At 40.8% G+C, this 15,755-nt stretch overlaps 1 protein-coding gene across 2 annotated transcripts in view; it reads left to right on the top strand.

Moving 5' to 3' along the window:
* Positions 1 to 15,755, top strand: part of SMOC1 (SPARC related modular calcium binding 1) — a 63,442-nt gene that overhangs the window by 20,510 nt on the left and 27,177 nt on the right. The window contains exons 4-6 of one of the 2 annotated variants that reach the window (XM_081890518.1): positions 2,002 to 2,101; positions 3,383 to 3,430; positions 14,610 to 14,699. In XM_081890518.1, the coding sequence (XP_081746644.1) occupies positions 2,002 to 2,101; positions 3,383 to 3,430; positions 14,610 to 14,699 (238 nt within the window). The remainder of the gene's footprint in view (positions 1 to 2,001; positions 2,102 to 3,382; positions 3,431 to 14,609; positions 14,700 to 15,755) is intronic. The other variant, XM_081890519.1, reaches the window with a different exon arrangement.

Below are 15,755 nucleotides of genomic sequence, written 5' to 3'. Positions count from 1 at the left end.
CTGTGGCAAGCAGAACTTGAGTACAACAGCACTTTCCCCACTTGCGAGTTACCAGCGATTCAGAGGCATACTGCCTCCATCAACAGAGAAAGAACATAGTCACCATGGCTAGTAGCAAGCGATAGCCTTATCCTCAATTAATTTGCCCAGTCCTCTTTTAAAGCCATCCAAGTTAATGGTCAACACATGTGGTGGCAGATTCCCTAGGTTAACTGTTTGTTGTATGAAGAAGTACTTTTTGTCTGTCCTGAATCTTCCAACACTCAGCTTATTATGAGAGAGGGAGAAAAGCTAGCACCAGCACAAGTTTCAGTATTTCTCCATCCTGCAGAAGTAGAGAATTCACAATGCACAAGCATGCACAATGAGAGAGCATGAAATGCATTTACAGGCTTTTTCAGTGGTTTTCAGTTATATGTTATATGCACAAGCAAGGGGCTGCCTGTAACTGATCTTCAACATTATTGCAGATTGGTCATTTTTGCTAGGTTTTTTTTTTAAAAAAAAATAGTTAAAAAAAGAAATTGGTTAATTAAGAGTATGCATCACACTTTCCCTAAGTTTTTGATTGTTTTGGCAGTGCCATAGCTCAGTGCCAGAATACTTGCTGTGTATATCGAAGGTCCTTGGTTCAATTCCCAGTATTTCCAGTTAGTAGGATAGGATTAGGTACCAAGTGATATGAACTGCTGCCTGTCCTAGTGGACAATATTAGAACAGGTGTCACCAACCTCCTTGGGCCCATAAGCACACTTGCAAATGAGAGAAAGTGTTGCGGGCACCACGCACACCACATTCAGGTAAGTACTGCAATCTGTTCTATTGGTTCTATTGGTTACAATAGAATGCTTTTTTCAGTAGCATTTGGGGCAGGGGTGAGGACTGTGCATGGGCTACAGAAAGCCTTTGTGGGCTCATTGGGGCCCCAGGCTAGATGGACCAATTGTCTGACTCCATATATGGCAACATCCCATTCATATGGGTTTCATGAACTGCTGCAATCAGGCATTTTGCCAAAGGATCAATAAACCTCTTGTAGTCTGAAATAAATCCAGCAAGTCAGGAGCTGTGTTGCTTCAGCTTTTTAACTGATTGTGTTACTTTATTCCGTTTAACTTTATTGCTTACTTATGTTTAATCTCTAAGATCTTGACAAAAGCTATTCATTTGTCTTGCATCTGGTCTTGTGATTATATTACTGTACGAATTGCTCTACTGTTTCTTTCATGGAGGGTTTGCCCTGTTCCACTAATACATAACTGTGGCTTGACTTCCCTGCCCTGCTGGCAAAGCTGAGGAGCTATCCAGCAGGTTAGGGAGCAGGTCTGCAGAAAGGTTCTTGATGCAGCAGTGGAGCTGTCCAGCCAGAGAGCCAAAAAGAGCTGAGCGGAGTTGCAAGAGGCAGTGAGCAGCTGAGTAGTTTATAGCTATCCCCAGAACCCTAATCTGAAGCATGTGCTGGTTCTTGCCTTCTCCTCCTGGCTAGGGCTCATGTTGTGAGGGTTTGTGCTGCCCAATGTGCAGTGCAGCAGCTGCTTCTTGGGCTCATCTCTCTGCTATTGTGGGTGATTGAGGACGGTCTGTAGCTGGGGTCTGTGACCTTCAAGATGTGTCTTCTCTGTTTTTCCTTCTCTTCCAATGTGTGCTAAACTTGCTCCACCTATTTTTGCAGTAACTGTCTCTAATTTGTTTGAGGAAGCCAGAGGCTTTATATAAATTGTCTGATTTTGGTTGCTACCTTCCTGCTATGGACCAGCTATTCTTCCTTTGTTTGCATATAGATATTGCCTAGACTGGGAGATATAACCATTAAATCAAAAAGTGCAAAACAAACACTTTTCTCATTTTCCTTGAAAATGTTTATTTCTTAAACTCTAGTGGTTCTTTAATGTCTCTAATAGTACAAAAGTTTTCCCATTCACTTTGGGTTATTGGATGAGCACAGGTTGCAGGTGGATTCTGGGAACCCTGTAACTAGTAAGTTTCCTCTTCTCCAAACAGGTGCAGTGCCATACCTATACCGGATACTGCTGGTGCGTCACTCCAGACGGCAAACCCATCAGTGGTTCTTCTGTACAGAACAAAACTCCTGTATGTTCAGGTACTGAGGGCTGAGAAAAAATGATTGCTGCTTTTGATGCTCAAATAGGAAGAGAAAGGGACAAGCATTTTGGCTTTTAATTCAAAGGTCTTGGACCCGTTCATACAACGCAAAATTAGTCCTACACTCAGGGAATTGAGATAATAGCTGCTCCATCTTGTGGCCAGGTCAATCTTCAGTGCTGCTTGAAAACTGTCATTCATTCACAGCTCATCTTCATTATATGTTGCAAATGGTTTTGACCATCAGGTGAAATGAGTAGAAGAGAGTAAAGCAGTTTGAATTTGCTCCGCGTTTTTTGGTCATGATAATTGGCATTCATTGTTTCCAGCATGTGCTCTAGCTTGAGCACCTGTGAACATATGATTCTCCATTCAATGACACATTGCTTTATAACTCTTTGGGTATCAAACCAAATATATTTTTAAATAGCCTCTTGATGCTGTCCGAGTGGCTTCTTTTCCATGAAAAATAAATTATGTTAGAATAGATACTTGTCAAAAGAGTTGGTTAGAACAGGATTTTTTTTAGGGATGAAATACGCTAAATGGGTTTAGGCCAAACCAGACTTCAGAAAACGTTTGTAATATATTACAAACCGGACCATCTCTCTCCAGCAAGCATCTTGCCTTTATTTTCTCTTTCTCTCTCTCTCCCCCACCCCATTCTGTCTATCCTAAATGGTGGGCACAATAGGATTCCATGGAGGGGGTGGGGCAGGTGCCTGACAAACCAATATCTGTTGCTGGCAAAAAATCTTGGAGACTAAAATACAGCTACTAGGCAGTGTTTTTTAGGAATCTTGACAGGAGGCCATCTATGGTATCCTGTGCCAGTCCAGGCACTGCCCCCATCAACCAGGTCTTGTATCTGTCCATGAAGTATCTACCACCTGCCTATCAACACATTTCATTCTGGCCATACAGTCTGTAACATCATCAGACCAGACTGCAACACTCATATTTCAAAGGAACCCCTTCCTCTGTACTTTGCTCTTGCAGATAGTAAACTTGTATCCTTCAAACTGGATTTTACAAAATGACTGAGCCCAGTACAAAAGTGGCTAGAGAAGCAGCAATATTTCTGGGGATTGGACACGTGTGTTGGGGCAGTTGCTTGGAATTTTTTATTTTTTTATTATTTTTAGGGCATGGCATCTAAGGCAAATGGGCCAAATTTGTGCCAATGGATTTGGCTGAATTTGTTGAGATTGTATATCTGTGTCTGCTTTGCCCATGTCATCTCTTAAATAACAGAATTTTGTGTTTCCTTCTCTTTAAGGTTCAGTAACTGACAGGCCTTTAGGACAGGGTAATTCTGGGAGAAAAGGTGAGTGGAGTTCTGTGCTCACAGAAGTGGGTTTTGTTTTGTTTTCCGATGTAGGGCTTTCCAGTCATTTTCCTTAAGTCATGTTGGAACTTCTCATAATATCAAAAACATTACTATAATGCAAATGGTGCCATGGTATCAAGTTCTGAGTCTTAAGTTCTGCTTTTATGAGGAGAAGACGACATCTGATAAGAGTACATAAAAGCAGAAGCTGCAGGATAGTCCTCATGAATTGTGTTAATCTTGAGTCGCCCTCCTGAGTTATCCTAAGATTGAAAGAACAGAAGACTGGCATGGTCAGCACAGATCTATAGCAATGCTGAGCATGCGTTTTAAATTATGGGCCAGCTGTTCCCAAGTGTAGAGTTTTCAGAGGTGCTGCGCATTGGCCTAACGTAAATTCTCACTGTGATGTTGAGATCATTGCCTTGTAAGCGTTTTATTTATTTTGAATTCAGCAGGGGAATAATCAGGCCAAAACTAAAGCACTGTTGAACTATACAACTTCATGCTGCCTTGCACTTTCCATGAGAAAGTTCTAATCCAGCTGGCAGAACCGTTCTGAATACTTTTTACAAGCAAGATTACTAGTACAGTCCACCAGCTTCTCACCTTGGTATAAAGTACTTAAATGTTGTAGGAATACACAATGTTGAGGAATAACTTGAGTTAACTAATATTTTAGGTGACACCAGCTAGCCTTCCAGAAGGGCGGGGGGAGCTGGAAGATTAAGTTTGCATTCTGTTTTCTGCATTTTTGTGTTGAGGGAAAATCTCCCATACCACCATACTGTTTTCGCCTCTTCACTTCAGGTGTAAAAACTCTATTGCTGCATTCAATTCCATAGGAATTTTTGCATACAGTCAAGCATGCCTAAAAGAGGCAGAAGAGCTAGAGATGGAACACAAGTGTCGGCTTTTGCAATATGCGCTGTCAAAATAAGGACTATAAAACTGGAAATCTGAAATAGATTAGTAGGGATATTCATCCTTCCTTGAACTGCTGCCTTCCAAATGTTTTGGACCCCTCCAGCCCAACAAGCAGAGCCCTGTAAGGCTGGTGGGAGTTGTAGTCAAGCATCTGGAGGGCACAGACTTATGGTAGGCTGATACAGATGCTGCAATGTTTCAGATTTAGCTGCAATATTCACTTAACAAATTCCATCGGTGAAAGCCTGTGCAAGGATTTCCACTTGTGCAATAGGGATTTCCTCTCACCTCCCAGTGCACCTCTAGAAACTGGCTTGGATTCCTTTACTGCTGTTCTAGAATGACTGATTATAGTGTTGAGGTTCTTTTATCTGGAGTTTTAGAAAACGTGATCCTGCCTTTTCAGAATTTGAGTGAGGAAAACAATGGATACTTTTGGAATATGGCTGCCCAGTTGTAAACCTTTAAGATAGGTCAACAGGCATTCTGTACGTGGATTGTTCCCTGCGTTCCACATTTGTAAGATGCATCTTCTGATGCTTGTCCTCACTAGTTAACATGAGGGAGTAGTGGGTATGCCCAAGACAATCAAGCCAGGACTGCTGGAAGTAGTGGGAGTTTGGGTCCTTTGCTAGACATGCCATTAAATACCATGTGAAACCAAAATATTATAATCATCTTTTGGGTCAGGGAGAGGCTCTTGAGGATGCACTTAAGGAGGAAAGTGCAATACTGGGCTTAATACTCCTCTGTGATCTGCTAATTCTTTTGTGTGTCCTTCAGCAAGAAACCTGTTTTTCACTAGAGAAAAATTCATTTCAGTTTTCCACCCTGCCTTTTCCCAAGCTCTCTATTGAACTGATAAAACATTTGCCTCCCTCTATAGCGGCATTGGGGTGTTGATCTCACTGAGGTCTGGGCAATGTCTTTTTTTAAAACAATTTTTTTTTTGAGACTTTAGATTTTTGATATTTAAAATGTTAAAGTTTAGGTTTTAAATTTTGTATATTGTATTGTTATAAAGTGCTGTTCTACATTGATGGTGAAAAGTGGAATATAAATTTTAAATAAGAAATCTGTCCATTCTAAGCTAAATTGTCTGCTGTTTTGCAATTTGCCTTGTCAAATATGTTTGTTCAACCCTGTGATTCAGCTTCCGTCACCTTGAAAGTGAGAACAACTGCGGTTTATAGAACCTCTTGTTCATGCATCTGCAGTCTTGGATTAACCACTTATGACCTTTAATCCTTCTCATATGTGGTTGATGCAAAGCAGATCAGATCAGCTCTTTTCTGCCATGTGTTGAACGGTGAATTGACTGAAGCTTGACAATATTTTTATGTGTCTCCATCCTTCTGGCACTGCCCTTGCATTGAACTTTCCCATTTGTTTGTCTTGCTATTAGTCCTGAAAGTAAATTGCCAGGTGTTTTTTTTAAAAAAAAACACACAGACATCCCCAGTAGTCATCAAAATACTTTTTTCCCTTGACAAATCATTATTGAAAGAGCACATTTCTCCCTTAACCTCAAAGGGATACATGCAGAACAAAGCTTGCATGTTCCTACACCATCCAAAAAGTGTGCGCAAGTCTGTGTTTTATGCAGTTTGGGGATAGTAGAGAGAGTGGGAGAGAATTTCTCCCACCCCTTAATAAGCCTACCTTCTGTAAATTCTTGCTAACGTTTGCAGGTATCAAGCATCCAAAGGACAATCAAATCATAGATGTGCTACAATTTCCATAGTGATTCTATGGATTAGAAATTGCATAAATGACTTCCCCCTTGTCTTGAGTGAAGGCTTTGACTTCAGATGGTTGAACTGCCTTGAACTCTGTGAGCTGGCTTTGAATATGGTAGTCACTGTTCTTTCCTTTTTGGTCTATAAAACAATTTAGCCTCCATACCCCAATTTTGAAAGCGCAGTGTGATTTTGTTTTCTGCTTTATATTTTACCTGATCTTTATTTTCTTACATTTTTATCCCACCTTGATTCTGTCAGTGAAACCCACGGTGCATGTGGATCCTGCAAAGACAGCTGTGCAGGCACTAACCAGACCCTCACCTACTTAGCATCAGGAAGCGGGTGGCCACCTGTGCCCTTGGTTCTTCCATGGTCCAGATTCAAATAACAAGCCCTGCTAGTGGAAACTTGCATGACATCCTCTAGTGCAGTGGGGCTTTCCACTTCTCTCCTCTCCCTGCAATCCACCCACCCCCAATTGGGGAAGGGTTAGACGAACCCCCAGAACATCACACGGGAGGAGGAGAAGGGAGATTATTCCAGGAATGCTTGTACTGTATTCCTTAGCACTACATTGAATTCCTTCCTCTAATATGTTGCTTCACTTCATACTTTTTGATTCTGCTTTATTCTGGTCACATTTCTTGCCTGATCATAGATAATCCAGGATACCTGCTTCTCTGAGATTTACCTTAGTCCACCACCTGACTTGTCAAATTGTGTTTTTTACATCAGTTTTTGGTTTTCGTAGTTTCCTGTCAAAAGTATTAAGTCTTATATCTTTAAGATGCAGCCAGGATCTCTCCCCTACACACACCTTGGAGAGTCAGCAGAGGGTGTTCCAGTTTGTTTAGGCTAACAGCATCATTGTGCAGTCTATAACCAAGTTAGCTGACATTCCTTTAAATGTGAATTTCCTGAATAGCTAGGTTGAGAGTTAGCACAATATAGTCAGAATATCTTTTTTAAGTGCGGAAGGCAAACAGGTGCATGCCTCAGGCACTAAATCATCCACTGTTGACTCAGTGGGAATCTAGCAGTCCACCTTTGTGATGGTTAGCAAATTCCAGAAGTTCCAGAGTCAATGGGTAATCCGTTTGACTGCATATGGAGAGTCTTTTCACAAAATGAATTGTTTATTAAACTGAAATGTGATGTGATAATTTCTTCCTCAGCAGGGCTTCAATTCCAATGTAAGATCACCGGTCCCGTCCCCGCCCCCTGTTAAGTGAATAGGTCAGCAATTTAAAAGTGGGTGCAGCTGGGGAACTCAAGAGTTTGTACACTAAGCACAAGAGAATTCATGCCACAATAAATATTGATCTTTAAGATGCCCTGAGACTCTTGATCAGTCACTAGTATGTGTGAGTTCATAAAGACTGGAATCATTCTGAATATCTATTTTCAGAGGAGAAAGCCTGGGACAAGAATAACAACCTCTTGCACTGATTCTGATATGTATACAGCTGGAGTTTTAGAAGAAAAGGATGTGCAGGTCTTAGAGATGACAAGAAAAAAGAACTCCATTGAAAATTATGGCACTGTATGTTCTATTCTTGAAAAGGCTCAACATTGTATGTTTCTTGGAATTTTGTATCAAGCTTTTTGACTATTTGCTTAACTTGTTGCATGTAGGTAAGAATGGTTACATTCATTCAAGAAAAATAAGAATGTGTGTGGTCAGAAGTCTCCTTAAAGCCACGTTGATGGCCACTGAGAATGAGTTGTCTTTCTTTTTCTGCCTTGGATGGCTGCAGAGTGGCACAACAAAGGGGAGTAGAAGCTTGCTAGGATTCAGGATATAGTTTTTATTTATTCGCCCAAAAATAAGACTTTTAAGTTTTGGCAACAGACATTCGTTCATTAGCCAACTAGAGGGAGAGACTTTTATGTTCCCCATCTTTGGTCCTGACAGTGATGACTACATAGGAAAAAATCATAAGATATTATATATTAGGGAAGTTGATACTATTGCTGTGGGTGGGGGTAAAGGCAGTAAACCTAGTCTGCTTTTGTGATCCTGTCCAGAGAGGTATGTGGCATTTATTAGCTGACAGTTGCACTAAAGCAAGAAAGTGGGCTTATTAAACTTAATTCCATCTAAAATTTGGACTGGTGCTAGCGTGTTGCTTCTTTTTTACCCTTCTTGCTGAAATTGTTATGAAATGGACCATGAGATGATTCCAGGTGATTCCTTCCATCCCGCTGAGGCCCTCTACTTCTTCATTGTGACAATTTTTTTAATAGTGTTTTTTGAGTGTGGAATTGTTCAGCTGATTGATACCTGTTGAACTTGGGTTGTTGCTTCTAGTTGAAATTGTTCACTCTTCACTTTGAAGAAAAGCAGTGTCAAAAGAGAGCATAACACAGTGATTTGTATGTGTGCCGTTCTCAGTCTGTTATTCACCCATTCCTTTATTTTCACCCTTCCCATTCTCCCCCTCCCTTTCTCTCCCCCTCTCCCCCTACTCTCTCTCTGCCCCTCACATGCAATACAGACATAGCTGACGAGGTGTCCATTCTCTTCTCTGAGGAAATGAAAAGGCATATTGTAAGCCCGAAAACTCAGTCTGGTTGTCAGCCAGAAATTAGTTCTCTAAAGAAGACGACGGTGGGAGGGAGGGAGGGAGGGAGGGGAGGAGAGGGATGAGAAGAGAAAAGTACACTTTGCAATAGTTTTGCCTAGGTTCACTGCACATGGCTGGATATGTGAAGGGGGTATTAAGGGTCCTAAGCATGCAGGTCTCAGAAGGAAGGCAGATTGTGTGTCTGGGAGGAATTAGGCAAAAAATTTGGACTATTTATTTAATCCTCTCAAGCAGTCTTTTTCTTCTTCTCCCCCTTCTGTTTTTCTTTTTGTGTCGAACAGACTGCTTTACAGGGGGGCACGTGTGGTAATTAACACATGCAGCTGTAGGGCTTCCACCATATGGTTGAATTTCAAATGGCCATTGATCTGGGAACTCACTGCATTACCCACCCCCACTCTGCAACCCGAAGCCTTGAAGATGTGAGGGAGGTTTTATGGAGAGACTTTCCTCGGGAGAGAGAGAGATTGCTGGGCTGAGCAGAAAGTAGCTTAAAGGCACAGGGTGTTCTCTCAGGTGCCTTTAACTGCATTGAACTACTGAAAACGTGCATTAAATAGAACAACTTAGGAGGCATATGTTAAAAAGACACATTAATTATAGGCTTTGCTTACATGAAATCAATGGCTATTTTCCCTCCCTTCATCTCTTCCCACTATTTTCAAAGAGGAACCCTGAACTGGGATTTGACCCTGGAACTCCCTGGTCATAGTTCCTTTCCAGACTGGTCATTGTGCTTATCAAAAGGAAAGTCCTCTATCTGCTTCAATAGGCAACAATATATTAACGTGTCCCAGTAAAGGAGTGTGAGAGAGTTACTTGTTTGTGAACACACCTGCCTGGTTATCCAGGAATGGTAGTGCAAAATGGCTATTGCATTGGGTTGTGTCAAAAATTGTACAGAAAGCTTTGGTGAGCGATTTCACCATTAGAAAGAACAGGGATAAGAGTATCTATTTCACGGTGCATTCCCAGCTAAATGGCGACACTTTCATGCTACTTATTGATGCTTATAAAATTGTGTGTATTAGAAGTTGATTGAGACAAATGATTTAAGACACATGCGACATGTAATTGTCCAGACAGGTGTTCTGTATATCTGCATTAGATCACTAGCACTAACAAACATCTCTCCCTCTCTGTGTAGACAGAATTGTGTTGGTTATCATACTTCAAGATGTACAGGGCTAAGGATGGAAGAAAGCATGCCTAAATTGATTTATCGTGATGGCATTTACTGAACTGAAAACTCGCCCATTCTGTCAAGGTGAGGCTGCCAATGCCAAGCCTCTCCTTTCCATCCTCCATCAGCTACAAACAGAAAAAAAGGGAAGAGCAGTTCCCAGAACTGATCCTATTCTGCCATTTCTGAAAAAGACCTTCAGGAGGAGGTGGTGTTCTCATTGATCCTGTTCTCCGCAAATGAAGCTACATCTAGGCCAGGAAATGTTTCTTGACACTGTGTTTGGAGATGCATTGGCTAAACCAGTCCCATGCCAGACCAGTAACACCAAGGGACCACCACTGGAGGACAGGAGAGTGCAGTGAGTTAGAGTGACAGTGTGGCTGATTGACCAAAGCCTAGGAGTTGGCATAAACTGATATTACACATGCCTTGCAAATTTCCTTTAATGGTGGACGGTATCTCTGGATGACACATTCTGTGTGTCTTTCATACTTTTAATTAGATACATAAATTTTCTTGTCCCGGATGAAATTTGAAACCTAACTTCCCTTGGTATCCATGCCAAAGGGTGGGAGAAAAGAAAAAGGCTTCCAGACATTGCTTATTAAACTAACTGTTTGCACCCCAAGCCATTCTTTAAATGCTATCTAAAGCCATACAAAGGGAAGCGGGTGGCGCTGTGGTCTAAACCACAGAGCCTAGGGCTTGCCGATCAGAAGGTCGCGGTTCGAATCCCCGCGATGGGGTGAGCTCCCGTTGTTCGGTCCCAGCTTCTGCCCACCTAGCAGTTCGAAAGCACGTCAAGTGCAAGTAGATAAATAGGTACCGCTCTGGCAGGAAGGTAAACGGTGTTTCCATGCGCTGCTCTGGTTCTCCAGAAGCGGCTTAGTCATGCTGGCCACATGACCCGGAAGCTCTCTGCAGACAAACACCGGCTCCCTTGGCCTATAGAACAAGATGAGCGCCGTAACCCCAGAATCGTCCACGACTGGACCTAATGGTCAGGGGTACCTTTACTTTTAAAGCCATACAGATTAATGGCAGGTTTGTACCCTTGGTGGTGTAGAGTGGGTGAGGTGCTCTGTATCAAGATTTCAAGAGTCACGGTTTTCAGAGCAGTGCCAGAGTGATGCAGCTTGTAAGAAAAACCCAGCAGCAGCGGGCCCTTTTGACATATCCTTTTTAAAGGGCTGCTTCCAGGAAGAGGGGATGCTTTGTCCGTGGTCAGAATAAACGCATTGTACACCCAGACAATTAACTCTTCAAGTGACTTGCCAACCTCTTTAAAGCCACTATACTCTCCTTCGGTCTATCCCCAGCTCTATTCAAACACTTAAGCACACCATCTTTGTTTTGTTTATTATTCAAAAAAAGAAGAAAAAAGTCCTTCACAGGAATAGCTGGAGCGGATCAACATTGTCCTCTCAGTGGCATTTATCTCCAGCCAGCAGTGAATGTGTCAATCAGGAATCAAAAAGCCAAACAGAAGAGGCTTTGAATCATGTCATCAGGCGTTGAAGTGACTTCCAGCTGTCTGTGCAACACCAAAGAACTGTGCTGTCTTTTGCAGAAGTATACTGGCTTGATGATATTAGATCACAAAGTCTTTGAGGAATATTCCCCAACCTCCTTCATACTGATGCACCTGCATGGGAGATATTTGGGGTGGAGGAAAGGGAGGGAGACTAATGTATTCCAGAAAGTCTCATTTCTGCTTGGTTGAAGATTCCTTCAGCATACTGTTGCAATTAGCATTGGCAGTGTTTTGTAAAAAGCAGGCACCGTTTATTTCAGAAGTGTGCAATTATCTCTCAGGTTGGAGTTCATGATGGCCTTGAATGTTGAAGCATTTGGATTCTAACCAAACATTTTTGTGTTTATAGTCTTCTAGGCTGATATCTGCACAGTGAATTATAAAGCAGACCCCCTTTTATGAAAGCCCTTTAAAACTAGAATCAATACTGCCTTGTCTTAAGTAACATATCATTTCCACGCCCCTGTAAGCAGGGTGGTTTATGACATAAGAATACAAAAGGAAATGACAAAATACATAATATAACAACAGCCCTCTCTCACAAATACATTTAAATGGCCCATAGAAAGCCTTCATTTCCCATCAAGCCTTTTTTATTCTAGGTCCTATCTGCACTTTACATTCAGAGCACTATTATACCATGATTATATTTGTGACTTTTCAATATAAGCCAAATAATTTGATATCATGTTAGCTTAGATTAGGTTTATTAATTATATATGTCCCTTCCAAATCAAAAGCTCTAAAGCAATTTACAACTAAGTAAAAAATAATAATGCAATATTCATAATACAAGGGTAGGAGGGTTTTCTATGACTAAAATGGAATGTATCTTGTTTTGCAAATTGTCACTGGTTCCAGACATAAAAAGTAAAAATGGAACGGTCAGAGATATGTTTCTCGCTGAAAAATGTGTGTTTTAATATAGTGAAAACTGTCTTTGGTGTTAGCAGGTAACAAGGGTGAAAAAATTGTCATTATATATTTATTTATACCCTGTCTATTTACAAGTTCATTACAAAACTTCATCTTAAGCATCATTTGAAGAAACCAGATGCCCTGGTTTCTCTTTATTCTGCATCAAATAATTACTCAGTACTGATTTAGTTATTGGCAGGAAAACCCCCTGAAATCTTTCATTTCTAATAGAAATTACGGAAGCAGGCAGCACTGTTTGGTGAGCATGTAGAAACTGATGGGATTACAGTTCTGGGTTTTTGATCAGCAACTGTTAATCCAGCTATGGGAAACATCAGCCCAATACTAGATAAAATAAAGTTAGTTGCACCTAAATCCTGCTGAAATGAATGAGAATCTTTGGAGAACACTTTCTGATTAGAAAAAGTTAGTCATCTTGTCACTAATTAAAATGAGGAACACTGCTTAACAAGTTGGAAAGCATTAAAATCAGCTTGTGTAAAACAACAGCTTTAGCTTAATTGATTTTAACTGCAACTAACTTTCTTCTGTATCAGCACTATTCGGCTTTAAGCTTGTTTTCTCAGTTAACTGGTTAGTGCTTTATTTTTCTTACCAAGTTGTAATCAATTGTTTTTTTTAAAAAATGTGATTAAACTTTTAAAAGTTGAATCACACACCTTGGTTACAACACAGGCGAATAAAACACTGCCCTTGCGTCTCCCTTCCCACCTTGACATTAACCTCATTGGGTCATATGTTTCTTCCTTCATCTGCTTCCTGTTCTTTTTATGTGGAATTCTGTATGCTGGCTGGAGCAAGGATGATATTTCCCCTGTTTTTGGAAACTCTGCTTTTAGGATTACTGCACCTGGAAATTCAGCAGTGGTAGCTTACCAGTTGATGAAAACTGGGCAAGGATTTTTGTTTTAAATGTTGCATAGCACTTCATCATATTATACTATGGTTTTGTAACTGAGATTTTCTTTCTGTATATCTTGTGTCAGGACATGAGGACACAGAACATGTGACAAGGTATTTAAAGCCACAATATGCTGTAAATGTCCCCAAATTCTCATGATGTCACTTGTTTTTATATGCTTACATGACCCAGCTAAGCAGACAAACTAATGCTTTTTATGGTTTTATTTTTGCACATTGTAACTTTTTATTTATTCTTATAGCACATACGTAATACAAATACCAGTAGAGGAGATAAACAATGGCTACTTTTCATTGATGACATGTATGCTCAAACTCTAGATCCAAAGTCTTCTGACCTCAAACCCTTTCCCCCCTTGAAATGAGATAATGGGGTTGTAAGTTTAGGCATTCATGGGCTGAATCAGTCAGAGCATGACTCTGTCCCCATTTGCTTCAAAAGATTATTTTTCTTCATGGTTTTAATTTGTTTTGGATTTTACTAGGTTCAAGCATTTATGAGAACTGCTTCATTGTTATCTTTGCACTTGGAGAATTTCAGAACAAGGGAGGCCAATAAGAACACATTTCTTCTAGACACTCTTCTGTTTTAGCTATGTTGGTATTGGTGGTTTGCCAATGTAAGCATTAGAAATAATATGGCATACTAGTGATTGCAGCCTAATTTCTGTGCAGCAAATTGTGATGCCAGATTCCATGCTGATAAGATTCAGAAAACAAGATATTTCAACAACCATGAAAAGTATAAAGATGAAATATATCTGGAAGGCCAACCATTTTAGCAAACAGAATCTTAGGCCTAGTTTTCATATCCATTACTTAACACGGTGGCCTTGTGCTGACAGGCTTCTATGAATTAACCTTTTGGCACAGTGAGGTGCGACTTCACCTGCTCATATACTAGCCCATCGTGACATCTCATGCTCCCAAGCCTTCAAGTTGTGATTTGTGCCATGTGTTAGTGTGATCACCACATCCAAGAAGCAGGGAACCCCCATCTAAAGAATAGGTAACTAGGGCCACAATGAATAGACTAAGCCCATCTGATCCAAACGACGGCCATTCTTGCCACGCAGCCTTCCACAATACACCGAAAAGGAGAATGTTCTTTGGTTTTGGTCAATGCAATGAATGTGAGGGATGACAAAAAATGACCATTCTGAAAATGATTTTAATAATTCTCTGCTATGTTATTCTTTAAGCAAACTCCTTAAAGTATGTTGCCTTTTGTGTTCTTATTCTTGTGATTTTCTCTCTGATGGACTTGGCCGGGCCATGTAAAAATCCCAATCATTCAACAATACTGGAGAGTAGATAGTATTTACCTCAATAATGGTAGTTTCTTTTCGATTCTTTTTAACTCTCAATTCAGATGATGGTTCGAAACCAACACCCACCATGGAGACCCAGCCTGTTTTTGACGGAGAAGGTAAGAACCTCAGAGACGTTTATTCTCACGTAATACGTGTCAGCCTAGTATTTTGTTATCCCATAAGAAAAATGCCTACCACCACATCACACAATATATTTGATTTGGGTGTTAATTTTTTTGCATAACTCTCACTGGATATTGGGTTGCTTGGAACAAATGCCAGTGTCAACTGGGTTCACTGCCATATCTGTGACTATCCATTTCTGTAATCACGATGTGACAATAGAATTAGTTTACAGCCAAGTTTGCACCTCTCAATAACAACAGGAACAAAAGATAAGAGGAAATATTTGGAAGGTCTACCACTTCCTGCATGTGACGCCATGTTTAAGAAAAATAGGCCACTTGAAATATAGGCAGTGGACAACTTGGAAACAAGGCTACTGTTAAATACAAAATAGGAACACACCAGATCTTTCACTTCATTTGTTGAGATATCTCTATATCTCATACCTCTCCTGGTATGCCCCGCAGAGGACCTTAAGGTCCATGAATAATCATAGTTTAGAGGTCCCGGGCCCTAAGAAAGTTAGATTATCCTCCACCACGGCCAGGGCCTTCTCAGTGATGGCTCTAACCTGGTGGAATGCTCTGTCCCATGAGATCAGGGCCCTGCAGGATTTAACTTCCTTTTGCAGGGCCTGTAAGACAGAACTATTCTGCCTAGCTTTCAATTTGAACCTGGCCTGATCTTTTGTTTCCCTTCCTTCCCTCTCCCTCCCCTTTTTGTGAAGATTGCCCGCTCTGGGATCCCACAGCTGGTTCTCCCCTGGTCTCCTCGCTGGCCCAAGTGGGACTAATTTAGCCAGCTAGCCCTGGTGATCAACTAATGTTTATTGGATGGATTTCCCCCCTAAAATGGTTTTTGATTCTTGATTTTATTGCTATTTATGCTTTATACCATATTTTATGCTGTTTTTGTTTTGTTTTGTTGTAGCATCAATGAAGTGTTTTAAATTTGTTGTTAGCCGCCCTGAGCCTGGTTTCCTGAACCAGGAAGGGTGGGGTATAAATAACAATTTATTATTATATTATATGTGGAATTACATCCTT

This window comes from Podarcis melisellensis, assembly GCF_964234715.1.
Source record: "Podarcis melisellensis genome assembly, chromosome: 1".
Lineage (NCBI taxonomy): Eukaryota > Metazoa > Chordata > Lepidosauria > Squamata > Lacertidae > Podarcis > Podarcis melisellensis.
Note: the sequence above shows the minus strand (reverse complement) of the source record. Positions and strands in the feature narration are given on the sequence as shown.